Source organism: Eubalaena glacialis, chromosome 6, assembly GCF_028564815.1.
Source record: "Eubalaena glacialis isolate mEubGla1 chromosome 6, mEubGla1.1.hap2.+ XY, whole genome shotgun sequence".
Taxonomy (NCBI): Eukaryota; Metazoa; Chordata; class Mammalia; order Artiodactyla; family Balaenidae; genus Eubalaena; species Eubalaena glacialis.
Genome location: NC_083721.1, coordinates 69856772 through 69882787, shown reverse-complemented (window position 1 = coordinate 69882787; position 26016 = coordinate 69856772). Strand labels below are relative to the sequence as shown.

The 26016-nt window shown below is 49.8% G+C and overlaps 1 protein-coding gene across 1 annotated transcript in view; it reads right to left on the bottom strand.

Annotated features, from left to right (window-relative positions):
- Nucleotides 1-6006: 6006 nt before the first annotated feature.
- Nucleotides 6007-26016, bottom strand: part of PDIA5 (protein disulfide isomerase family A member 5) — a 91236-nt gene continuing 71226 nt past the window's right edge. Inside the window, exons 12-17 of the mRNA XM_061194258.1 lie at nucleotides 21928-21998; nucleotides 21234-21394; nucleotides 17282-17412; nucleotides 13095-13165; nucleotides 6860-6994; nucleotides 6007-6236 (exon numbers count right to left, since the gene is read on the bottom strand). Of these exons, the coding sequence (XP_061050241.1) occupies nucleotides 6156-6236; nucleotides 6860-6994; nucleotides 13095-13165; nucleotides 17282-17412; nucleotides 21234-21394; nucleotides 21928-21998 (650 nt within the window). The 3' untranslated portion in view covers nucleotides 6007-6155. The remainder of the gene's footprint in view (nucleotides 6237-6859; nucleotides 6995-13094; nucleotides 13166-17281; nucleotides 17413-21233; nucleotides 21395-21927; nucleotides 21999-26016) is intronic.

Below are 26016 nucleotides of genomic sequence, written 5' to 3'. Positions count from 1 at the left end.
TCTCAGCTGGGTATAATTTTGCCCCCATGGGACATTTGGCAAAGTCTGGAGATATTTTTGGTTGTCACAACCTGTGGGGAAGGGGAGATGCTGCTGGCATTTAGGGGGTAGAGACCAGAGATACTGCTAAAAATTCTACAGCGTGTAGAAAAGTTCCACACAACAAAGAATTATCTGTTCCAAAATGTCAATAGTGCCTAGAAATAGTGTTGAGAAACTCTGCTGTATGGTCTTAAAAATTATGTGGAGAAAGAATAATGACAGGAAATGATACGGGAGAGTGTTTAAACATTTTGTAAATTTTTTAAGTTATAAAATACTAAGAGATTTTATTTGTGTGTGATTTTTAAAAATTGGAAGATGATATGCTAATCAATAGTAATTGATGAGTAGCAGGGCTATGAATGATTTAAATTTTCTTTTGCATGCTTTTCTGCATTTTTCAAAGTTTCTTGTAACACATGTATTACCTTGAAAATAAGTAAAGAAAAATATTCAATGAAAATTAATTATCAAGGATTGGTCTTTTCTGTGAGCAGCGTGAAAAAGTTTTGATGGTTTTTGCTGACAGTGAGCCTGTAATCTTAGACTAGATTAATGGAGATATATCCTATAAGATCTGGAATGAGGGATTCATGGTCCTCTCCCCCTTGTGCTGGCCAGGTCTCACCTGTACTCTTATGTTCAGGACTGGCCATCACATTTTATCAGGAATGTCGAAGATGTATATTTACACTTTATTTATATAGAGAAAAGTGTGTGTGTGTGTGTGTATTTTCCTATTAATTGATTTAGTAGAAGTGGTTATCTCAGTCTGATCCAATAACTGAAAGTTCTCTTTAGGCAACTCTAGGATGGCTCCCTAGGTAAAGGTCCAGTCTTTCAAAGCCCCTCTTCTCCACGAGGTGTGGACAAAGTGAAACTGACAGTCAGAGAGAGGGACCTAGATTCACATCAGGCCCTGCAGATACTAGCGCCCCCTGCTGGTCAAGGCTGCACCTGGCGTGGTGGCTGCTGAGGGTCACAGGGTCCTGCTCTGGGGTATTCTGTCGCTGTCTGCTCCTAAAGCCTGTGCTCATGCACTTCCTTCCTTCTCTAGACCTGGCTGGGGCACCACCTCATTCCCGCTGGTGCTGGGGACCCCCGAGGTCAGCCTGTGATCTCACTGAGGTGACAGCTTCTGGTAAGCACATTACCTAGATTATCGGCCCATTTCTGCACCCCTCTGTGTGGGCACAGAGGAACTCTGGGTCCTGGCCAGACAAGAAGCAGGGCTGCCTAGAAAGAGTTAAAACTCAGGTCCTTTTTGCTAAATTGGGTCACTTAGTTTATATATTTAGGGCATGCTCTTTTTAGAGCATGTGTAATTTTTTGGGGGGTGTGGGGGTGGAGAAGCACTTTTTATTTTGATGTAATTTCACATGTAAAAAGTCACATATGCCCTTTACCTAGATTCACCAGTTATTTACATTTTGTCTCTTTAGCCTTATCTATGTGTGTGTTTGCACATATATATATATTTTTTCTGAATCATTTGAAAGAATATTAAAATCCCAGAAAAAATTCATATATAGATAAGATTATTCTAAAATTTATACGGAAAGGCAAAGGAACTCCAATAGCTAAAACAATTCTGAAAAAGAAAGGTAGTGGGAGAAATCAGTCTACTTGATTTCAAGGCTTACTATACAGATACAAGTAATTAAGATTGTATGGTGTTGGTGGAGGGATAGATAGAGATCAATGGAATAGAACAGAGAACCCCAAAATAGACCTCTGTAAGTACAGCCAAATGATTTTTGACAAAAATGTAAAAGCAATGCAGTGGAGGAAAGACAGTCTTCAACAAATGGTTCTGGAGCTATTGGACATTGACGGGTCAAAATATGAACCCTGACTTGAGTCTCACATCTTATATAAAAATTAATTCAAAATGGATCATATATTTAAATGTAAAACTTTAGGAAAAAAAACAGAAGAAAATCTTTGGGAACTAGAGCTTGATGATTTTTGACTAGCGTGCCAAGACTGTTCAATGAAGAAAAGATAGTCTTTTCTACAAATGGTGTTGGGGAAACTGGATATCCACATGCAAAACAATGAAGCTGGACCCTTACCTTATACTTAACTCAAACTGGATCACAGTCCTAAATGTAAGACCTAAAACTATAAAACTCTTAGAAGAAAACAGAGGAGAAAAACTTCCAACATTGGATTTAGCAATGATTTGTTAGAAATCACACCAAAAGCACAGAAGACAGAAGAAAAAATAGAAATATCAGAGTTCATCAAAATTAAAAACTTTTGTGCATCAAAAGACACTATCAAGGAAGTGAAGACAACCCACAGAATGGAAGGAAATATTTGCATATCATATACCTGATAAGGGATTGATATCCAGAATGCATAAAGAACTCCTACATGGGACCAATAACAACAACAAAAAAACCACACAAACAATCCATTTCAAAAATGGACAAAGGACTTGAATACACATTTCTCCAAAGGAGATATACATATGGCTAAAAAGCACATGAAAATATGCTCAACATCATTAATCATTAAGGAAATGCAAATCAAAACCACAATGAGATACCACTTCACATCCATTAGGATGGCTATTATTAAAACACACACACACACACACACACACAAACCCAGAAAACAACTTTTGGCAAGGATGTAGAGAAATCAGAACCCATGTGCATTACTGGTAGGAATGTAAAATGGTGCAGCCACTATTGAAAATAGTATTATGATTCCTCAAAAAACTAGACATAGAATTATCATATGATCCAGCAATTCCACTTTCAAAAGAATTGAAAGCAGGGACTCGAAAAGATGATTTGCACAATTTTGTTCACAGCTGCATTATTCACAATAGCCAAAAGGCACAAACAGCCCAAATGTCCATTGACGGATGAAAGGATAAACAAAATGTGGTGTATCCGTACAATGGAATATTATTCAGTCTTAAAAGGAAGGAAATTCTGATACATGCTATAACATGATGAACCTTGTTCATCATGCTAAGTGAAATAAACCAGACACAAAAGGGTAAATACATGCTTTTGCTTATATGAGGTACGTAGAATAGGCAAATTTATAGAGACAGAAAGTAGAATGGTGGTTACCAGAGGCAGGGAGGAGGGGGGTATGGGGAGTTGTTGTTTAATGCATACAGAGTTTCAATTTGGGATGATGAGAAAGTCCTGGAGGTGGATATTAATGATGGTTGTATAACAATATGAATGTACTTAGTGCCACTGAACTGTATACACTTGAAAATGGTAAATTTTATGTTATGTGTATTTTATAACACAAAAAGGCAAGCGTGCACACACACACACACACACACTCCTCAGTTGCAGTAGCTACATTTCAAATACTTAATAGCCACATGTGGCTAATGGCCACTGTGTTGGATATTCTAGGCCTAAAATAAAGGATTTGGGGGGAGGCATATATTTGGTAGGCTCATAACAGTAATTTGATTTTCACATGTAGCTCAAGGATATCAGTTTCATCTTTCCAGCCTTAACATAATAAAATAATGGTAAACAGTAAGAGCATACCGGCAGGGAGCTCAGTTCTGACCAGCAATGCCCAGTCACTCTAACTGGGAGCCTCTTGGGAACAGGACTGGCCCCTCCTCCATTCTGTGTGATTTGGGCAAGTCACGTGAGCCACAGGCTTCACCTCTGATACATAAGAGGGCCTGGTGCTTTCCAGATGAGATTCCACATCTTTTTACATTGGTGGAGCAAATCAGTTCCTGAACCCAGAGCACCACCTTCCTGTGCCTGGCACAGAACAGTTTCTGGAAGCCAAACATCTCTAGAAAGGGAGGGCACCATGTGGGGAAGAGGAGAAGGGTTGGGGGGCCAGCTCTGGGAGCTCTGGTTAGTGGTGATGGGGAATCACTGGTGGGCGAGAGGCATGCGGGACGCAGAGTAAGGCAGACCCAAGGGGAATGGAAACAGAAGCAATGACCCAAAGCGGGGAAATTGAGGTTATGCCAAAGCCACCAGAACGAAGACTGGGAATCAGTTCTCTCCTAACTCTACACTTGCTTCTTGCAGAGAAATCAGCCTGCAGAGGTAAGATCTAGGGGAACCGAGGGGATAATGGCAGGTCCTCGAGTGAGGGCTAGGGAGGGGTCTGCACTGAAGATCAGTGAACCCCAAATGAACCAAGCGAGGCCACTGGGAATGGATCTAACCAAGGGCCATGATCTAACCAATCTGCAGAGCTCCAGAATTGGGGCACAGGGTTGAGGGGTGGGGGACGGGGGGAGTGGAGGAGGGGAGCTCTGTCTGCAGAGGCAGCTGCCCAGAGCTGGGATGAACTTGCTCAGGTCATGCCCAAAGTCATGGTAAACACTAGACCTTCTGACAAACGCCCCATAATTAACAAATCCTGCAAATAAAGAGTGAAAAGGGTGCCATTTCCTGATGCTTTCAAGTCCTCACACAGAAGCCAACCCAGGCTATGGAACAAATGGAAAGAAAGCCCTGTGCCTTGAATGTGAGCGCCCATGGTCCTCTGCCAGGAAGTGGATTTTTGTCAGGTATTAAAGATGCAGTTAAAAAACAGCAACATTTTTGGAGGCACAAATAAATATGTTCCTCCACAAATACTCCATTGAGTGTGCCCATGTGCACACACACTCCCTCATGAGCCCCTTGCAGGACAGGGTACATGATATTCAGCGTCAGGATTAAATGGCTCTTTGTCTGACAGCATACGGCACCAGCTGAGCTCAGTAAATGTGACATTTAAACGTGGGCTTCTTTCATACCCATTCACCTGGGGGGAGACCAGGGGTCACTTAAAAAAGTGGGTGCTTAGGGAAAAGAAAAGGCTGACCTTAGGGAAGCTGGGACACGGCACCAGAACAAGGGCTTTCAAAACCTTTGATCTCACTTAACAGAGCTGTGTGCAGTGGCACTTCATCAAGGGCGCCCTGGGGAACTCTGCGGCTCTCACCCCCACTCTGGGGGATACATCAGAAAGAAGGCAGGGGCCGGTCCAGGAAATAGGGCTGTGCCCACAGGCCAACTCCCCTGTAAGGCCACCAAAGTGTGCTGCCCAGTGCTGCAGCTCTGGCAATGCCACCTCTGAACTACCCCGAGAAGCCCAAGGCTAGGACTGCCACTTACCATGAAGTCAAGACAGGGGAGTGAAGCTGCTCTACTCCCTTCTTCTCCCCATGGAGAAGGACCACGGCTCTGGCAGCAGCACCAGGCACAGGCCTGGTGTTAGTCATGCAGGGATGCAGAAAGCAGACCTAGTGGGAAAGACAGGAGAGAGATGTGACAGAGGCAGAGTGAGGCCTGGGTGGCGCCCATCCATGAGAATGCGGTGCGAAGGTTTGGAGGTTCCTGTGGCGGGGCGAGGGGAGCTGGTTTACAGAGCCGGCATCTGCACACGGAGAATAGGCCACCACGTCCCCCACACCGTCCCTTCCAGCCAGTGTGCCGAGCAAGCAGCTGCACAAAGGCCCCTCCCCAGCCCACCTGAGATGCCCCTTCCAGCCTGCGCTTGGCAGCTGCACTCATCCCTAAGTGGAGACTTACTTTTCTTTAAAGGGAGAACTGGGAGGGAATGGAGAGAGCAAGAGAAGACAGAAATAGCCGGAGAAAGAGAAATATGTAAATGCATTCCAGGAAAACACACCAAAGCAATGATCCAGAAAAAGCTAATGCTTGGTTCCCGTCAGCTCCACAATCCCATTTTCCCTGATCATCTTAACGTATTTCCCCTCAGAACCAGTCATTTTCCAACAGGATATTTTGTGGTCCGACTCCCCTGTTCTGCTCTCCAGTGGCTGATAGGGGCCCGTATCCCATGCCTCCCTCCTCACCCACCTGCCCCCCAGTCCCTTCCGGGCAGACGTGACCATGGCGTGGGGCTCTCCACCTCCCAGGAGAGGACGTGGAAGGAGGGAGAACACGGGTATCTCTCTGTTAGAGCAGGCTCCCTGGAAATAACCCACACCACCAAACAATTGGTTTAACTTTATTTCAAAATTGTACAAAATGGCCGTAAGCGGCTATAAAAAACTTCGTCTTCAGAACACGTGGAAATTCAGAAACAACAACAAAACAGGTATCGTTCACAGTGTAATGGAAAAGCTTTCTCTGAGGCAGAAATTACAACTCCTCCTTCTTCTTTCCTAGTCTCTCATGGTCTCCCTCCCGGAGTGTTCGAATAAAACTAGTAAATCCCAACTCCTGTAGGGGAGGGAAAGAGGAAAAACAAGGAACTTTAACCCGATGCGGATGTGTGCCCCGGTCTCCTTACTCCCCTTCCCTGACCCGCCGGCCGTGTGCTCACTCCTCCGGACACAGAGAGGCGGACGGGGGGTGGGGGAGCGGGGCGGTGTGGGGTCGGGTGGAGGGGGGGAGCTGGGGAGCGGGTAGGGGGGCTGGCGGGGGAGCAGGTAGGGGGGGCAGCGAGGGGGCGGGGGAGCGGGTAGGGGGGGCGGCGAGGGGACGGCGGAGCGGGTAGGGGGGGCGACCGGGGGGCGGGGGAGCCTGTGGGGGGGGGGGTGGCAGCAGCAGCGCGGCGGCTGGCCATGTGGGGAGGGTCTGCTTGGCTACAGAGAAGCCCTGAAAAGTGGGTGAGGAAATTGTCCCGCACCCTGGAATCCGCACCGCACCCCCGCAACCCCCGGTTCTGGGGCCAGGACTTGTGTGAAAACCCCTTGGGATTTTCTTCCAGCCCGGCCAGAGCCTTGCCTTCTCAGCTCTGAGCATTGCAGCTGACCTCTGTGCTGTCCGGGAAGCCTCCTCAGTGGCTGTTTCCCTGCCCGTCAGCAGACAGAGCTCGGGGCAGGTGCCTCCCTGCAACTCACCGTCGGATTGGTGTCGTACTTTTCTGCAAACTTCCCGTAGTGGTAGTAGTGGAAAGTGGGGTAGGCCTTGATGGCCTCCTGCTGACACAGGTCCTGGTTCTTCTCTTTGATGCAGTCAACAGCGGCACAGGCAATCTGCGGGGCCGAAGAAAGGGCGGGTCAGCACGGGGGTCTCCAGTCTGAGAGCTGAGGCCCGGACCAGTCTGCACTTGAGGCCCACATCATTTGCTTTTCGATCTCCTCCCCAAAAGCAGGGATACGCTGAACCAAAGCATCCCCAGCCCAGAGCTCCATTGAGACTGAGAGTGCCTGTTTTCAATTCCCCAGGCAGACAGGTGAGGTTAGGGGAATTAGCTTGGAATGCCCTCAGACTACCCTTTAAAATCAAGAGTATAATGACTGTAAAGGAAATTATGACTTGAAAGCATCTGTAAACACAAGTTTTGTGATGCTTTCTGTGAGGCCCTGTGGGACTCATTCGTTCATCAACTAATATTTCCTGAACATCTTTTGGGGGAGGCAGGGTAGTATCAAGGTTAAGAATAAGAGCTTTGAAGTCAAGTTTCCCATGTGCAACTCTTGGCTTGGCTGCATACTAAGACTTAAGGAAAATTACCTAGCCTCTTGGTGCCTCAATGTCTCGTCTGTAAAATGGAGATAACAGTACCTAGACTATCAGGACATTATGAAGACTGAGTGAGAGAAGTCAGGTGAGGTGAAAGCGCACAGGACCTGGCACATGGTTAATGGTCAGTACATGTTAGCTGCTGTTATAATGACTCCTACTGGCCCTGGACACAAGCTCTGTCCCCAGTAGGAGCTCAGCATCTGGTCAGGGAGTTGGATAAAGAGGTGAATCCAAGGCATGACAGGAGGTGTGTGGAGGTGGTCCAGGGTGCCAAGACAGCCCAGGGAGTGGCACAGAGGCGCTCTGCAAAGTTTGCCACCTGGGCCAAGGCCTGATGGCGGAGGAGAAGCAGGTTCCAGCCAGGGGAGCACATTCCAGAAACCGGGACAGAGTTCAGCATGACTAAAGCAAACAGTCTTTGGTCAGAAGGAGGTTAACTGGCCGTTGGCCTATTCTTGCCCACTGAACAAATTCCACATGCAGGGTAGTTTTCCCTTATTTATTGTTCTTTCCCAATAAGAGGGTAAAAAGCAGACATGGGAAACTTTTCTCCTGTTGAGGGTCACAGAGCAGGGAAGGAGGGGAGAGGGTCAATTAATGGCAACAGCAATCCACAAGCATTACAGAAGAGGGGCCAGCAGCTTCTGATGAGAGGTGGCATTGATGGAAGTCCTGCTATGGGCCAAGCCTGTTCTAGATGCTACAAGGACAGTGGTGACCTTGACAAAGTCCGTCATCAAGCGACTGACATTCTTACTGCAGGAAGGCAGTTAACAGACACATAACAAGCGAGATCACTGCAAAGTCCAAGGGACGCTCTGAAGAAATCAAAAGAGGGTGCTTGGATAAGACCATGGCCAGAGGGGTTGCTTTCACCACGATGGCCAAGGAGGCCTTTCCAAGGAGATAACATTTGATCTGAGACCTGAGTGATGAGGAGGCAGCCAGCTGCGTGAAGGCCCGAGGAAAGAGCACCCAGCTAGGACCAGCCCATGCTGGGACCTGCCTGGGAGAGGAATGGGCGCGGTGCCTCTGAGGGCTGGAACCCACGCAGGAGCCCTGGCAGAACTACTACCACGCTGGAGGTTTAAAACTACTGAACAGCCGTGACTCACAGAGTTCTCTGGCTGCTGGTTATTTCCATTTGGATGGAGGCCCCCTTTCCAGGTAGGAGAGCCCTGCAGGCCGCCAACAGTCAACGCTTACTGGTCTCTTACCTGTGCCCAGGTGAGCGGGGCTACCGTTCCGCAGGCAGCAGCGCTGACAGGCAGTGAAGAGTGAGTTGTGGCCTGCACTCTGGTTACCAGTCACTCATCCTTCCTCACCCGCCCTCACGCCCCGCTTCTACCGCTTCGGCTACGTTACGTTCTACATGATGAGACTTCGTAGAGCAGAGTCTGCAAACTCTGCACAGTCCCTATCTGGCTCTCAGTCCTGTTCTATTTGGCCCACGCAGAATATTTTAAAAACATAAATCTGAATTAGCTGCCAACCTAGAAAAAGAGCCAGAAGATTTCATGTAAAGTTTGGCTCTCCAGCTTCTCTTTAAAAGCCAAATCTGAGGGCACTTACCCTGCCTTCCCACAGGCAACGTGTGGCTGGAAAAGAAGGGCAGCTGTCTCCTTCAGGCAGGGTCAACTTGCTGTTTGCCTGCGTCCATGCACACCAGCAGGCTAGTCCCTGCAGGCTTCTGAGAACCCCAGCTTGCCCTCCAAAGCCCCTCCTGAATTATTCAGAAACGTGAGGCAGAGCCTCCTCTGGCCGTCCTCAGGGTTCCGTTTCTCGGGGCAGGTGCTGAGTGGCCGGCCCAGAGGGGACCATGCACGTGGGGCAGCCTCTGTGTTTGGCCCTCGGCTAGGGGCCGTCGCTCCCCTGCTAGGCTGTGAAAGTGTTTGATGAGCACTGCTCCGGGCCACTGCTCTCCCTGCATCCAGTTTAAATTATGAATTTAATTTGTACACATGCCCTGGAGCTGTGGGAAATGTCGTGTATAGTTTTACAAATCGACTAAAATAAAAATGGGTCCCTATTCTGAATCCCCTCAAATAGCTGCCAGCCACATACACAAAGTGCTACTTCTGGCTGCAAAGGCTCCTTTGCTCTCAGTCTCTGTAGGAAAAGGGGAGACAAGCACAGGCCCCTCTACAGGAAGTGACTGAGACTCTTTGGAAAGAAGGCAGCAAATAAACCTCTTCGCATCTATCCCAATTTCACCTGTCTAAGCGCCTGCCCCCCTTATACCCACTCAAGATCTGCACCGACTCACCTACAGCACCAAACGTACACTGACTTCTAGATTTGTTCCATGGTAGGTGGCTGTCGTGCCCTGCAATGTCCCCTCCGCCCAGCACTTGACTTGCCACTGGCACCTGCAACTCTTGGCTGAAGGGAGCTAGAAGTAAGGCCCACAGTGGACGGGGCTTGCGGACACGTCCCCTGGCTTTCTCGCCTCTGAGGGGGATGGCTCTGTCCCCGCTGAGGTCTCCAGGGACTGAGCCTAGTTACCCATGCAGTAATTTGCTCATTAATGCACTTGCTCTGGCTTCCCTTCCTCCATCCCCTCAACTGCTTCCTAAGACCACCTCCCCCAAAATCCCCTGCACGAGAGTCCCAGGCCCTGAGTCCACATCTGGGAGACCTCTGACGATGCCTATTTCTTTCAGTTCTGATGCTGCCCCTTTCCAGCTGGGTAACTTTGGGCTAATCATTTAACCTCTCTGAGAGTCAATCTCCTCATCTGTAAAATGAGTAATAATACCTAGCTGACTAAACGACTGTGAGGACAACACAACATAAGGCTTTAAAAGTACTAGCAGAAGAGGCGCTCGCAGGAAACATCAAACACGTCATCCAGTCAACGTTTACAGAGGTTTCAGGCATCAAGACTGTGGGGGATTCAAGGACAAACGAGGTCCCTGCCCTCAGGGAGCTTTCCCTTCTGATGGAACTCGGGGGACCATACACAGCACACGCAACACGGCCAGAGCCTCATCAGCCAATCACAGAGGGGCTCCTGCTGCCCCAGAGCCCACTCCTGGGACAACCTTGCACCTGGCTGGGAGCTGTGTTGCACTGCTGTTCCCTCAGCCCCTACCCACAGGCTGGGACACCTTGAGGTACAGGGAGAGACAGGCCCCACTTTGCCAGCCCGGTGATCCCCTGACCCCCACCTGCACCCACCAGCCTTCCACCTGAGACCCTTGTCCTCCATGGCCACGTCCAGAATGCTTCTGTTCCAACACTAACAGTGTGCAGCCCTTTCTCCCCGCCAGCATGTCAACTGCTAAAGTCCCCAGTAACCTCCTGGGAGGGGGAGGCTCCCCAGTTAAAATATGAGCTGCCTCATGCGGCTTTATTGATTCAGTAAAATAAATCTCTGCAGGAGCTAATATTGACTTTGGCTATGAAAATGGAAGTGAACAACCAACTGCATATTGATTGGGGAAGGAACAGGGACCAGCTTCTGGGTGGAAAAAAAAAATGCAGTTCTGGCTCAGAGGTGGCAGCACGGGGTGTCAGGAAGAATCAGGAGTCAGGAGACCCAGTTCTGGCTGTCAATGACCCACTGCGCATCCCTGGGCAAGAGACGCAGCTCCTCTCTGGGCCTTGATCTTCTTGAGGAGAAGGAGAGGGCTGGACAGGCCAGTGGTCCCCAAATACCAGCCTGTGGCCAGCAGAAGCGCCAGCTCTTAAAAATCACACATTCCTGGAACCATCCCCCAGAGGCTCTGAGCTGATAGCTCTAGGATAGCACCCAGCCATCATGGCACCAGTACCCCAGACCAGAGACAGGATGCTTCCCTGGTATTACTGAGAGCCACCTCTAGGAACCCCAGGCCTGCCTGCTGCCTGGGACAGAGAAGTTAAGTGTGTTCCTGAAAATGAGTGAGAGTGATGCCTGGCTTGGAATAAAGGAAGTTGGAAGGAGGGACAGAGGGAATAACAGGGGGAATGACTACAGGAAAAGGTCAGCAACATTACTGGCCCAAGTTAAGACAATTAAGCAAAGGCATATCAGTATCTCAGAGAAGGAGGGGGTCACCATGGAAACGGGACCCCTGTGCATCAGCAGAGGGGACAGGGAAGAGGAGGAATGGCCCTCAGCTGCCTACCGCGGGCACGGCCAGCCTGGCCTCGTTGGGACTGATGCAATCCCTTCACAGACCCTGGAGCGCGGAGACCTGAGCATCTGGGGGGGCAGGGAGCCCCCACACCTGTCACTCTCCTTTGTGTCCAGAGCACCAAGTGTTCTGGGTAAAGAATGACGGGAGTTGATATGGAGAGACTGCCAGTCTAGTCCTGGCCCCGGGGAGTAAAGGCCTCCCCACACCAACCAACACCCAGCCCCGCAGGGACGAGCAGCCTGGGCTGTGCCGGAGCTCCCAGACTGGGAGCAGCCACTCTGCTCAGGCCCCGGGTGGCAGAATCGGGTGGAGTGGTGAGGGAGACAGAAGACAGGAAGTCCCTTCTTGCCGTGCCCCTCTCAATGCAGGCCAAGTGGCAGGGAGAGGAGAAAAATTTTTCTGGTCCTTGTATTCCCTCCTGATGGTGAAGGGTGCCTCAAGGGCACAGGCAGGACTTGTGGGTGACAACGGGACTCCCCGAGTTCAGGGAAGGGGCTTGGAGTCTAAGTCTTCACATACGTGCCTGTGGCCCATCCTGGCTTCCTCTGACTCGCTGTCCCTGTGCAGCTCTCACCATCCCATCTCCACCACCGTAGGGCTGATGCAAGGTGATCTCAGCATCTGTATCCCACCTGCCCTGGCTGCACCTGACAATTCCACCCGGGAAAATAAGGTAGCAGGCAGAGATGCATCGGACTCTGGCCTTGGGTGTGCGTGAGCGCATTTTGGGGGCCTTTCAGGGGACAGGTTCCTATGATGGAGCCCCAGGCTGGGGAGAGCCTTTGAGACCTCTAGACCAACACCCTGACTTTAGAAGAAGGGAACTCGAGGCCTGGAGAGTCTTCCAGCTCACGTAGTTTAGCAGCAGCCCAGATGCACCAGTCTGAGTTCCGGGGTCTTCTCCCTGCCATACACTCCCTCAGCCTTGGAGTCTGCCCTGGCTGCTGGAGCTGCCTGGGGGAATGTGCCTGGGGCCCCCTCCCCGCTCTCTAATCCAATCTGCAGCTCTAGCTTGTTAATTTTATGCTTCATCAGTCAGCAGCTGCAGGAGCCTTTCACTTAGGCAGGATGAGGCTCTGCACACATGGCCGTGCTCTCCTCCACCTTGGCCGCCTCCAGTTGACTTTTGTTGGATTTTTTTTATTTGTACTTTTAATTATACAAGTAATGCATGACTACAAATCCTACTGTAAAAAGATTTGAACACTAAAGAAGAATAAACAAAATGACCCCTTTACCACCCCGTCCTCCAAGGAAGGGCTGTAACAGTTCAGTGTATCCCTTTTAGTTGATTTTGCAGCATAAATGCAGCCTCTCTATCCTCCCTTGTGAAAAGGATGTCCTGGTTGACAGGAATCCCCGGGTCTCAGCAGAACCTGTCTGGGGAGGGAGGGCACCTGAACAGAAGGGAGGAAGGTGTGGGCACTGGTGGCAGGGGGAAGCTGGAGGCGGGACGAGGGGTGAAGAGGAAGGGGGTCCTTACCTTTCGGTCATCTTTGAAGGCATCAGCAGCGGCAGTAAAGTGTGGAATGACCTTCTTACAGTGCGGGCACCCTGCGTGAGAGGGGAGGAGAGAGTTACACACGTGAGGGAGGCTGCAGAGCCAGGGGCCCTGCCGGGAACCTCCAGAGAAGCCTTTCCAGGAGTTTCTCTCCACCCAACAGACTTTGGGGTTCATCTGATTCCCACCCCCTGCACACCCCACTGTCAGGGTTCACGTATCAACCCCACCACTCAGACCCTCCACTGTGCGTCTGCCTTCGGCAAGAGGGCTCTGTAGGAGGCCTGTGCCAGCGTCAGGTCCACTCCTGCCCAGGACCTCCCACCCCACACTCTCCCATCACACACCCACCCACGAGGCTGGGGGTCGGGGAGACGGACACTGTGGTCTTTCTCTGCAAGCTCCTTCCACACAGGGCTGCCCTCAGGGTCCAGAAGAGCCTGATCCAGGGTGCAGCGGGAGCTTTGGGCTTAGAAAGGAGGACGCATGCTCGGGATTCTCTGAGCCTGTCACAAGGTCCCTTCTCTCGCCCCAGTGACAGTAGCAAATCTCTCCACTTCATGACTAAGAAAGTGGGGCTGGGGAAGTAGGGGGCTGGGAGCAGCCCCTCTGCCTGACCCCGGCAGCTCATGCTTTGCCGCTGATTCCCACATTCCCAGCAGCCCTCACCCCAGACTGAGCAGCCAAACCAGGCTCCCGGTCCTCATGCTGTCCTTCCTCCCTGCTCCACAATCCACCCGAACCCCAGATCCAGGAAAGGGAGACTCAAGGTCAGGCTAAGAGGAGGATAAGCTGCCGGGAGTCCCTGCCGCTTCTCAGGGCCTGGGTTCCCAACCCAGGGACGAGGACCCGTAGTTTTGGAGGTCCTGGATGGGACAGAGGTGTATGTGGTGCCCTGAGCCCCTCCAGCTCCAATGACAGGTCTCAGGCCCGGGGCTGGGACCTGTGTAGGGCCACTGTCTCCTCCTGTTTCAGCAAGTCCGGGGCAGCATCCACTGAGCAGAAAGCCCAGGAAGCTGCAGGCCACTCTGTCCCAGACCCGCTTTCCTGGTCCTTCCCTCAGTGTTCGCCAATTAAAACCCAAGCCCACCCCTCCCAACCACTCTCCACACACTGAATGCAACTGCCAAGAGAACAGAACTGCTTTGAGGGAAGGGGTTCCCTGACTGTGGTAATTAATTCTGATCAAAACACAGGTGGGAGAGGCCAGATGCCCCATGGGCAGACCTGACTCCAGCCAGCTTCCTGACAAACAGCTGGGCCAGGCCTCCTGGCCCTCCCACGGCCTTGGGGAAACCCAGGCGGGGAACTGAGACAGCTTGGCTCATCTGCTCTTTCCCTTTTTAAAGTAAGATAATAATGACTGGCATTTCAAAGGGCTTTGTGAATCCAAATTAAGGCTGAGCTACATCTGAATTTAGCACTTGAGCCGGTTCCTGAGATGGGTGGGACCACCCATATGGCCTGGCTGGCAGAGTGGCCAGCTGGCCCCAGAGCAGCGTGGATGGTGATGGGGAGGCGGCTTAAGGGGATTTTCCCAGCATCCATCACAGGAGCAGAGAAGAGAGCTAGGCTGGTTACGTGTTACACCAGAACTGAGATAAAGTACCTAGCAGAGCCAAACTCATGGCAGGTGCTAATGGCAATTACAAAAACACTGTACTGATTTGACCAAACAGAGGGAAGAATGGCTCAAATTCATGAAAACATCATACTACAAAGGAATGATGGTATATAGCTTTCAAAACGTGTAAAGAGCACAGCGTGCTGGTTGAGAGCGCGTCAAAGCGTGCCCTGTGGCACCCAGAGGTCCCCTGTGAGCGGCACATGGACACCCATTAAGACATCAGGCTGGCCGGAAATAAGCTACTCCCTTCCCCCAAATCTGGTGTCACTCCTCATTTCTCCTTTCTAACCTCTCTGCTTACTGAAAGTATAAAGGTCACTGTCAGCCTAGTGCAAATTCCTGCTGCCATCAATTTAAAGCATCTAGGTCTCAGATTAATGGCCTTCTGGTACATCTCATTTTCTCATTATCCAAAAGAAAGAGCATGGCAGATGAATAACTAGAGGGGAGGCTGTTTTAGAAAGGGCATGAAGATGTTTCCCAGACGTGTCAGTTAGGCCAGAAGAGGCATGATTTTTTAATTTGGGCTCTTTAGAAAGGTACCACCTCTGTGTAACTGGAAACGAAAGCAGCCTCCCAGAGTGGGGAAAGAGGAACAAAGACCAAGGACAGGACAGAAAATTCCAATTCTAGAGACTCAGCCAAGCTGGCCTAAGCAGGGCAGTCACCATGACCAGACCATTCAGAGCAATGTGGGGGGCCTGGAACAGAAGAGAACAATAAAACAGCAGGAGGAAGAGCTATGTAGAAACTGGGCAGGTAGGAAGTGGGGGGAGAGGAGAAATGGGGGTTGGTGTTTGCTTTTTAACTTTATACCCACCTTTATCTGGTGTGCGACCTTTCTGTAGTATTTAGGTTCTTTATATATAAGTATATGTTCTATACTACATAAATTATAAATAAGGATATATTATTTTTATCATTGAAAACATTTTAAAGATGTTTTTTGTCTTTAGCTAGTTCCCGCTTTCCCCGCCTCTGTCCACTGATGAACACACACGTCTCAGGAGCCTGGAGCAGAGCTCAGGACAGGAAAGTGCAGCAGGGGAGATGGGAGACTCCAGGCCCCAAGCCCTCTGCCAACAGCTGAGTTGCTCAGTGACGGGGCCCCGTGCGGACTGTGTTTAGTTATTTTTGTCAGGGCAGTCTGTGAGGCCCTTGAAGCCGGCAGGGACCAGGCCTCCTTCCCTTGTATCCTGGGTCCCTGACAACATCCAGCACACAGCGGATACTTGAGGCAGGTCGTTAGCACCCCAGCAGGGTAGGCGTCCCCTGAGGTCTGGGGGGAAGCGGGGAGCATTTCTAGGGAAAGTATTTAGTCTGGACGTTCTCAAATCCACCCAGCGGCTGGTCAAGGACTCCTACTTCTCTGGCCAGGTTCCCCTCGGCTGCCGGGAAAGCAATCACCCTCTGAATCGGGCCTGTGACTAAAAGAGAGCACCAGCCCAGGCTGCAGGAGGGGCTCTTGTCACTGACTTGCTGCCATGCCTTGGGCAAGTCAGGCATCCCCTGAGTCTCAGTCCTGCACCCCCAACTCTGCCCAGAAGGAAGACAGCTTCTTAAAATCCACTCAGTCTTCCAGGCTTACTCTAAGGACAGAGGAGGACAGCAAGAAGCTCTCTAAGGAACCAACAGAGCACAAGGCCCACTTGCGGAAGAAAAGGCAAAAACAGAGGGAAGTGTCAGCTGCCTGAGGGCGGGCTCTGAGGCTGGGCCAGGAGGCGACCCGCCCAGACAGTGAGAACTGAGGAGAGACTTTACAGATTATTGACACTGGAGAGGTAGGGGCAGGAGGTCAGGACTCGACTGAGCTGCCTGCTTCTCTGAGGAGCCCAGCTTTATTATCCCCATTCCATTACGCTAAGCTGTAACCTGGGGGAGAGAGAGGGCAACAGAAGAGTGAGAAATTCCAGAGCCTTTCCTTTATGCATCAATGAACAACTTTAAAATGGGAATACACAAAATTTGAGATCACAAACACCAACAGGAGCAGACGTGTCATTCCCTCAACTTGGGCTTTGATTAAAGTGGGGATCACGGTGAGGAGCTCTGAGTGACTATGGCTGTACTTTTACCACAGTTTCAAATCCATGGCTTCACAGTCACTTGGGAAGGTCAGGGAAAGGAGGCTGGGCTGGGAGTGCTCAGCAAGATGAGGGAAGCAGACGCCTAACCGGGCTGGCTGAATTCCCAGCTGCTAAGTTCCAGGGTTCAAAGGTGAAGTCAGTGCCTGCAGGGATGGAGGGAACAGAGAGGAGGGAGGAAGCGGCTGGGTGGGAGTTTCCAGGGAGTTGAGGAGACTTAATAATTACAAGGCAGGCCCCTGGCACAGACAGAAGCAGAGGGCTTTAGGACTGATGTGAGGACAGAACCTGACAGAGCTGGACCTGGATTTTGAAGGACCTCAGCCTGGAATGAAACCTCCTCACAGCAGACAGCCCAGAGTCAGCCTGCAGCTGCCCTGGTCCCTGGGGGGAATCTTCTCAGTTCAGTCAGGCCCACCCCTCTCCCTCGCCCCTCAGCGAGTGCCCCAGCTACTTACAAGGGGCGTAGAACATGACCAAGGTGTGCTTCTTCCTCTTCAGGGTCTCCCGGAAGTTGTCCCCAGCCAGATGCACCACGCCGGTCTGCTGCTCTTCCCAGGCGGGCTCCGGGGGTGGAGGGGACTCGGGGCTGCAAGAACCGGGGGTGGAGGGGAGACAGTCATTAGGAGAAGCTCATGTACAGGCAAGCCCTTCCACCGCCCCCAACCACTCAGGGGAGCACGTGAGAAAAAAAATCACTTTGCATCCTTTCTACAACTGAATTTAAAACCTCAGTTTAAACATGAAGAAGTGTGAACCATCCGCAAACATTCCCTCTAAGGAGCCTATTAAGAAGCCATTTTGTGAAGGTGTGGAAGACCTGAGTCGCTTTTAGGACCTCTCCAGTCGTCTCCTTGCCATGGGGAGAAGCCCCTGCACCTGGGCTCCCTTCCCCTCCCTCCTGCCTCTTCTGGGACCCTGAAGCACCCTCCATTATCTTCTGCTCCTGAGCCTTTGTTCTGGTGGAGAGAGCATGCGCCACGGAGCAATGTGGGTCTGGGTTCAAATCCAGATTACTGATCACCTGTGTGACCTTAGGTAAGTTACCAAACCCCTCTGAGCTTCCATGTTCTTTTCTGCTAAATGAGTACAATTGAGACCTACTTCCTGGGCTCCTTATGAAGAGCAGAGACAGTGTATGTAAAGCACCTAGTCGGTCAAACAACTAACAGTTGCTAAGAGCCTATTATGCTCTCATAAATGACAGGCATTCGAGAAGGGTTTATAATTTTTCAGTCTCTTTCTGTTCACTGGTTCCCTCCACTCTGCCTCACAAAAGTATAGATCTCCAGGGTCTTTTAAAGCCTTTGCTGCCCTTGTCCCCCTCCCTACAACCACACTTCTCTCTCCCTTCTCTGAGAAGTGTCTCTGGGGAGCGGTCCGGACCCCGTGCTGCCACACGCACCCCCTGCACTCCCTCCTTCATGCCGGCACCACCTGGCTTCTGACCACCAGGCCTCAGGCCTTGTACCCAGCGAGGGCAGCACGAGCGCAGCACCAGGCACCCCACGGCCACTCTCACCTTTCGGAAGCCCTCCTACCAGAGACCCCTTCCCTACCTTCCCGACAGCCTTCTCTCTTCTTCTGGTTCTATCTCCGTGCCCCTGCAATTCTCATAAGATCTCATCCATCTGCGTGGCTTCCATAATCCCCTAGGCTGAGGATGACTCGAGTCCTGGCCTCTCACCCAAGCCCCCTATTTCCAGGTGTTTTTCAGGTATTTCCACCTGGAGGTCCCACTGTCACCCCAATCCCAACAAGACTTAGAACTCTTCCCTCTCCTCCACACTTCCCAAAACAGCTTTCTTCCCCAACTTCTTCGTTTTGGTTAATGGCACCCCTGCTCTCTTGACCGAGACCGGCCCCTCCCACCCTTCCTGTCTTCCCCACTTCTTTGCCCTCCAGGTGCCCTGTCAAACACCCTGGACTCTTCGGCTGACACCAACCTTCTGCTCTGCCCTGTCCCTGCATCCTGCCTCCCCGGGCTGGCCTGCTGGCGGGCACATCTCAGTCACCCAAGCGCGGCCACCTGTGCACAAGCCTGGAAGTGCCATCAGCCTCCCCCGACACTGTCCGCTTGCCCTCCTGCTGGCGACCTCAACCCTTCATCTTAGAGCATCTGCTGTTTATGCTCTGCCTGGAGGATTCCTTCCGAGCTCCCCAAAGAACCACTATTTGTCCCTAGGCAAGGCCCTTCACCTCTCTGAACCTAAGTTTCTTCACCAAGGAAATAGGAATAAAAACTCTGGCCTCAGTAGGATCTGAGTATGAAATGGGGCAACAGCTCTCAAAGCACGCTGCAAAGGCTGGGAAGGTTCTAGCACTTAGGTGGTGGTGCTGTCAGTTACAGCGCCGCATGAGAGCTGGAATCAGTAATAAACACAGCTTCCTCTCTTTGAGTATTTCCACACACCATGCACTGTGCTAAAGCACAATAATCCAATTTAATTCTCTGGACAAGTCTATGGGAAAAGTATTGTCTCCACTTCACAGATGGGAAACCGGGGCTTAGCAGGGTCAAGTAAATGGCTTGCGGTCACGATCTGAGTGCAGGGCTCTTAGACGCCGAAGTCCATGCTCTTACCCTAGTGCTTTTCAGGTGCTCAGCAGTGGTGACTATGGACAGGACAGACAGAGACCCTCCACGCTCGCTATTTGTGCCCAGGCTTCTGGAGCGGGGATTAGCAATGATTAATGCTCTGGTTCCCCCAGCTCTCTAACCACAGTGCACGCACCAGGGACCTCACCTGAGGCCCCACCCCGCTCAGTCCTTCCCAGTAAACCAGCACTGGCACCAGAGCGAGGCCAGAGAGGTGGGTGTGAAGAGCAACCTGCCTCCTGCACCAAAGGCCCGGAGGAGAGAGCACCTCGTCCCTCTTGGAGATGAACCACTGCTCCGTTCTGGTCCCTAAGACAAGGCCTGGCTACTCTTAGAACCTACCCCCAGTGATCAGCAGGAAGCTGAGACCTGGACCTGGCCAGCCCACTCACCTCTTGCCAGGGCTTCTCCTGAACCTGGTGGTTCATCCCATTCCATAAGCTGGCGTTTCTCAAAGCCCCATGGCTGAGGGTTTCATTCACACCTCCTGAATCAAAGCTTCAGGGACAGCAGCCCTAGCATCTGCACTTTGAGAAGCACCTCAACACCTGTAACGCTTACGTCCACCCAGGTTTGAGGACCGATGTCCTAACAAAGTGACTCCTTCTGGATGCTGCTATTCTGCACAGTTCCCGCGTCACTTTGTGACCCTAAAGTCTTGGTTCTCACGTGGACATCATTAGGCCATGTACCAGGGGCCTCTGCGAAGGCTGGAGTATGTCTCTTCTTTTACTTCATGTTCCCCCCCAGTGCTGAAATAAGGCAGTATTCTCAAATATTCAAGTTATGTGTGGATGTGCGTGTGCGTCTGTGTGTGTGTGTGTGTGTGTGTGTGTGTGTGTGTGTGTGTGTCTCGGGGGAGGGGTGTGGACAGGAGAAAGCACCTGTGTGGTGGCCCAGGAGGGGGAAATGCTAAGAACTGCGGGTTCCACGGTCCTTGGATGAGCAATGGCAAGGCTCCTCGTGTTCTCTGGACTTGCAGGCTGTCGTGGGCTGAACTGTGTCCCCTGCCCCAAATTCACATGTTGAAGTCCTAATGCCAACTACCCTAGAATGTGACTGTATTTGGAGATAGGGTCTTTAGAGAGGTAATTAAGTTAAAATTAGGTCATTAGGGAAGACCCTAACCCAACCTCACTGGTGTCCTTTTAAGAAAAGGAGATTAGGACACAGACACTGAGGGAAGACCGTGTGAAAACACAGGGAGAAGATGGACATGGAGAGGCCTCAGAGAAAGCAACCCTCCTGACATCTTATCTTGGACTTCTGGTCTCCAGAATTGTGAAAAAAATAAACTTCTGCTGTTAAGCCACCGGCTCTGTGTTCCCTGTTGTGGCAGCCCTAGCAAACTAATACCCAGGCTGAGGGAGCTCTTCAAACCTTTATTTTCAACCCCAAACCACCACAGGCTGCACCGTGGACACTACTGAAGGCCCAGACTTGGGCCCCTGTGAGTCCAGCTCTGGATGTGAAGAGCTGTGTGTTTCCTTCGTTCACTCAAAGGGAATGGAATAAAACGTAGACGATGAAACCTGGGGCCAGGACACTGGGGAAGGAGGCCTAAAAACAGAAATACACGGTTTACTGGAGCTGATGAAACTGCACCCAGAAAGGCTACTCGTGACCTGCTGGATGAGTACACGTGATCAACACACCAGAGGTGGCGTCAGGATTGGGAAGTCATAGCTGTCTTGGCTCTCAGGCCCTGAGCCAAGGTCAGCGGCTCCTAAGGTTTACTTCATCTCCTCAAGGCCCTCTCCAGTGGCCGACAGCCAGGGACCAAGATGTGCTATGAAGACCATCAGACTTACTTTTGTATCCACTCAATAAAGCTCTTCTTTGTTCTGAGCGCGGGCACTGCATACTTCTCTCCATTCTTAAAATACTTGAGTGTAGGAAACTCGGAGATGTGGAATCTTTCTGCCAGGGCCTTGTTGACGGTGGCATCAACAGCTGCAAGGACACCAGAGCTCTGGGACGGGGGAGAGGCCAACCATGCACGACAGCCTCAGATGCGGTGCTGGCAGAAGAGGAGCCCAGACGCCAGCCCCCAACCCACCAAGGGCCTGCTGAAACCTCACAGGGCGGGAACTTCATACATCCTGGGAACAACTGGACACGGGCATGTCCATCATTCTCATTTGTGGGCTGAGATGAAGCCTTTTAATCTCCCCCACCAACCAGGCTGTGTAGACTGTGGCTGTTCCCAATCGGCAGGCTCCCACAGGAAAGAGGGAGAAACTTGGGGCTTCACCCCAGAGCCATGACCTGGCAGAGGTCACCTGGAAGGGGTATGGGAATGTGACCCTAATCTCTCTGCACCCCTCCATCCCTGGTAGGGGCCCCACCTGTCTAAGACACATCTACTCGGGGACACAGAAGTCCCGCAGGCCTCCAGGGACCAGGAGAGCTGCTACAGAGCTTGCAGGGGAAAGTCACTGTAATGATTCCTATCACTGACTCTTTAGGAGAGAGCGGTGGAGGAGTTAAGGAAAGGAAGCTTACGTCTGCTTCTCCGTGGAGGACTTCTGCTGCATTCTCAAACTCTGGTTTCATTTTCTTACAGTGTCCACACCCTGCAGGAAGATATCAAGAGAAACCATGTCCATGGCACAGAGGCTCCAGGGATGTCCCCTGCCTCCAGAAGAGAGCTGGGTCCTAGTCCCAGATACCAGGGGTACCCAGGAGAAAAGAAGAACAGCACCAGCTCAGAGAAAAGAAATCTTTTGCCTGATCCACTGGGGGTGGGGGGGTGGGAGGGGCACAAGAGGCAAAAATGAAATAATTACATCAACAATACTGGTGATATGCATATAGGTCCTGTGTGCCAGGCATGGCTCTAAGTGCTTTATACCCTCACGACAGCCCTACAAGGTATGAACTACATTATCTCCATTTTACAGATGAGAAAACCGAGGCACTGAGAGGGTGGATGACTGCCCAAGGCTACATACACAGCCACAGGTCACACAGCTGGGCTGAAAACCCAAGCAATCTGGTTGGAGGCCACAGCCACTGGCAGCGTGTGCTTCCCGGCACCATGCTACTGTCACCACTATAATCTTCTCCAGGGCAGAAGGGATTCGGGGCCTTGAACTGGGAATAAGAATTCGCATAAGCAAGAGTATGGGAAAACATCAAGTTCCAATTGTCCCAATAAGGGAAGAGGTATGATATGACAGGCACAGTGATCTGACTTGTCATTCCCAAATATATGGTATTTTCTTGGGATAAAGACTGCTTTGCCCTCCTCTCCTGACAACACTTGAATGCAGTAATATGTTATGAATAATGACATTTGATACATTAAAAAGGAAGCAAGCACTTTGTGTCGGTGATGACAGGACATTTGTAAATTGCTTTCATTTTAGTAGAAAGAGTACTCTCTGGCATCTACGCTGAAGGGGCTGTGAGGCGAGTAGGACCAGACTGGCTCAGGCTGGAGATGACTCTAAAGGGAAACCTGGCTGGGAGTGGGGGGTAGGGGGGCACAGACAAGGCTAAATGGATGGCGGACATGTGACTTGGCCTTCTCATGGGGTGTGCTACCGCTTGGGAGCTTAGAGCATCACAATTCTACTACTGATTATTGGGAAAAAGAAAGACAAGAAAGGAAGACACGTGGAGACCAAGCAACATGCTACTAAAAAACCAACAGTGCAATGAAGAAATCAAAGAGGATATCAGAAAATAACTCGAGACAAATGACAATGGAAACACAACTTTCCAAAATCTATGGGATACAGCTAAGAGGTAGGTTTATAGTGATACAGGTCTTCTTCAAGAAATAAGAAAAATCTCAAATAAACAACCTAATCTACCATCTAAAGGAGTTAGAAAAAGAACAAGCAAACCCCAAGATCAGCAGAATGAAGGAAATAATACAGATCAGGGAGGAAATAAATAAAACAGAGACCAAGAAAACAATACAAAAGATCAATGAAACCAAGAGCTGGTTTTTTGCAAAGATAAACAGAATTGATAAACCTTTAGCCAGGCTCATCAAGGAAAAAAGAGGACCCAAATAAATGAAAGAGGAGAAATAACAACCGATATCAGAGATACAAAAAATCATAAGAGAATACTACAGTCATATACCAACAAATTGGACAACCTAGAAGAAATGGACAAATTTCTAGAAACATACAACCTTCCAAGACTGAATCAGGAAGAAATAGGCAATCTGAACAGACTGATCACTAGTAGTGAAGTTGAATTTGTAATAGAATCATATACCATGATCAAGTGGGATTTATTCCAGGGATGCAAGGATGGTTCATTATCTGCAAATCAATCAACATGATATAACACATTAACAGAAGGAAGGATAAAAATCACATGATCATCTCAATAGATGTAGAAAAAGCATTTGACAAAATTCAACATACATTCATGACAAAAACTCTCATCAAAGTTGGTACAGAGGGAACACAGCTCAACATAATAAAGGTCAGTCACGACAAACTCACAGCTAACATCATATTCAATGGTGAAATGCTGAAAGCCTTTCTTCTATAAATTTATTTATTTATTTATTTATTTTTGGCTGTGTTGGGTCTTTGTTGCTGTGCGCGGGCTTTCTCTAGTTGCGGTGAGCAGGGGCTACACTTCATTGCGGTGCACGGGCTTCTCACTGTCGTGGCTTCTCTTGTTGCAGAGCACAGGCTCTAGGCACGCAGGCTTCAGTAGCTGTGTCACGTGGGCTCAGTAGTTGTGGCTTGAGGGCTCTAGAGCTCAGGCTCAGTAGTTGTGGCACACGGGCTTAGCTGCTCCGCGGTATGTGGCATCTTCCTGGGCCAAGGCTTGAACCCGTGTCCCCTGCCTTGGCAGGTGGATTCTTAACTACTGCACCACCAGGGAAGCCCTGAAAGCCTTTCTTCTAAAATCAGGAACAAGACAAGGATGCCCACTCTTGCCCTTTTCATTCAACATAGTATTGAAAGTCCTAGCCACAGCAATCAGACATGAAAAAGAAATAAAAGGCATTGCATCCAAATTGGAAAGGAAATAAAATTGTCACTATTTTCAGATGACATGATACTATATATAGAAAACACTAACACCTCCACCAAAAAACTATTAGAACTAATAAATGAATTCAGTAAAGTTGCAGGATAGAAGCTTAATATACAGAAATCTGTTGTTTTCTTTACACTAATAATGAACTCTTAGAAAAAGAAAGCAAGAAAACAATCCTGTTTAAAAACTGCATCAAAAAGGAAAAAATACCTAGGAATAAACTTAACAAAGGAGGTGAAAGACCTATATTCTGAAAACTATAAAACAATGATAAAGGAAACTGAAGATGATACAGAGAAATGGAAAGATAACCTGTGCTCGTGGACTGGAAGAATTAATATTGTTAAAATGTCCACACTGGGACTTCCCTGGTGGCGCAGAGGTTAAGAATCTGCCTGCCAATGCAGGGGGCACGGGTTCGAGCCCTGGTCCGGGAAGATCCCACATGCCATGGAGCAACTAAACCCGTGCGCCACAACTACTGAGCCTACACTCTAGAGCCCGTGAGCCACAACTACTGAGCCTGCGTGCCACAACTACTAAAACCTGTGCGCCTAGAGCCCATGCTCCACAACAAAAGAAGCCACCGCAATGAGAAGCCCTCCTCACCGCAATGAAGAGTAGCCCCCACTTGCCGCAACTAGAGAAGGCCTGTGCACAACAACGAAGACCCAATGCAGCCAAAGATTAAAAAAAAAAAAAAAAAGTCCACACTACCCAAAGCAATCTATACAGATTTAATACAATCCCTATTCAAAATACCCATGACACTTTTCACAGAGCTAGAATAAATAATCATAAAATTTATACGGAACCACAAAAGACCCTGAATTGCCAAAGTAATCTTGAGAAAAAGAACAAAGCAGCTGGAGGTATCACTCTCTCTGACTTCAGACTATACTACAAAGCTACAGTAATCAAAACAGTATGGTATTGGCACAAAAACAGACACAATGGATCAATGGAACAGAATAGAGATCCCAGAAATAAACCCACACACTTATGGTCAATTAATCTATGACAAAGGAGGCAAAATATACAAAGAAGGAAAGATAGTCTCTTCAAGCAGTGGTGCAGGGAAAACTGAACAGCTAAATGTAAAAGAATGAAATTAAAATTACATTTTCTCACACCATATATGAAAATAAACTCAAAACAGATTCAAGATCTAAATGTAGAACCTGAAACTGTAAAACTCCTAGACGCGAACACAAGCAGAACACTGACAAATTGTAGCAAAATTTGTTTGGATCTGTCTCCTAAGGCAAAAGTAACAAAAGCAAAAATAATCAAATGGGACCTAAGTAAACTTAAAAGCTTTTGTACGGTAAAGGAAACCACTGACAAAATGAAAAGAAATCCTACTGAATAGGAGAAACTATTTGCAAATGATATGACTGGTAAGGGGTTAATATCCAAAATACATAAACAGTTCATACAACTCAATATCAAAAAAACCCCAAAAAGGGCTTCCCTGGTGGCGCAGTGGTTGAGAATCTGCCTGCCAATGCAGGGAACACGGGTTCGAGCCCTGGTCTGGGAAGACCCCACATGCCGTGGAGCAACTGGGCCCGT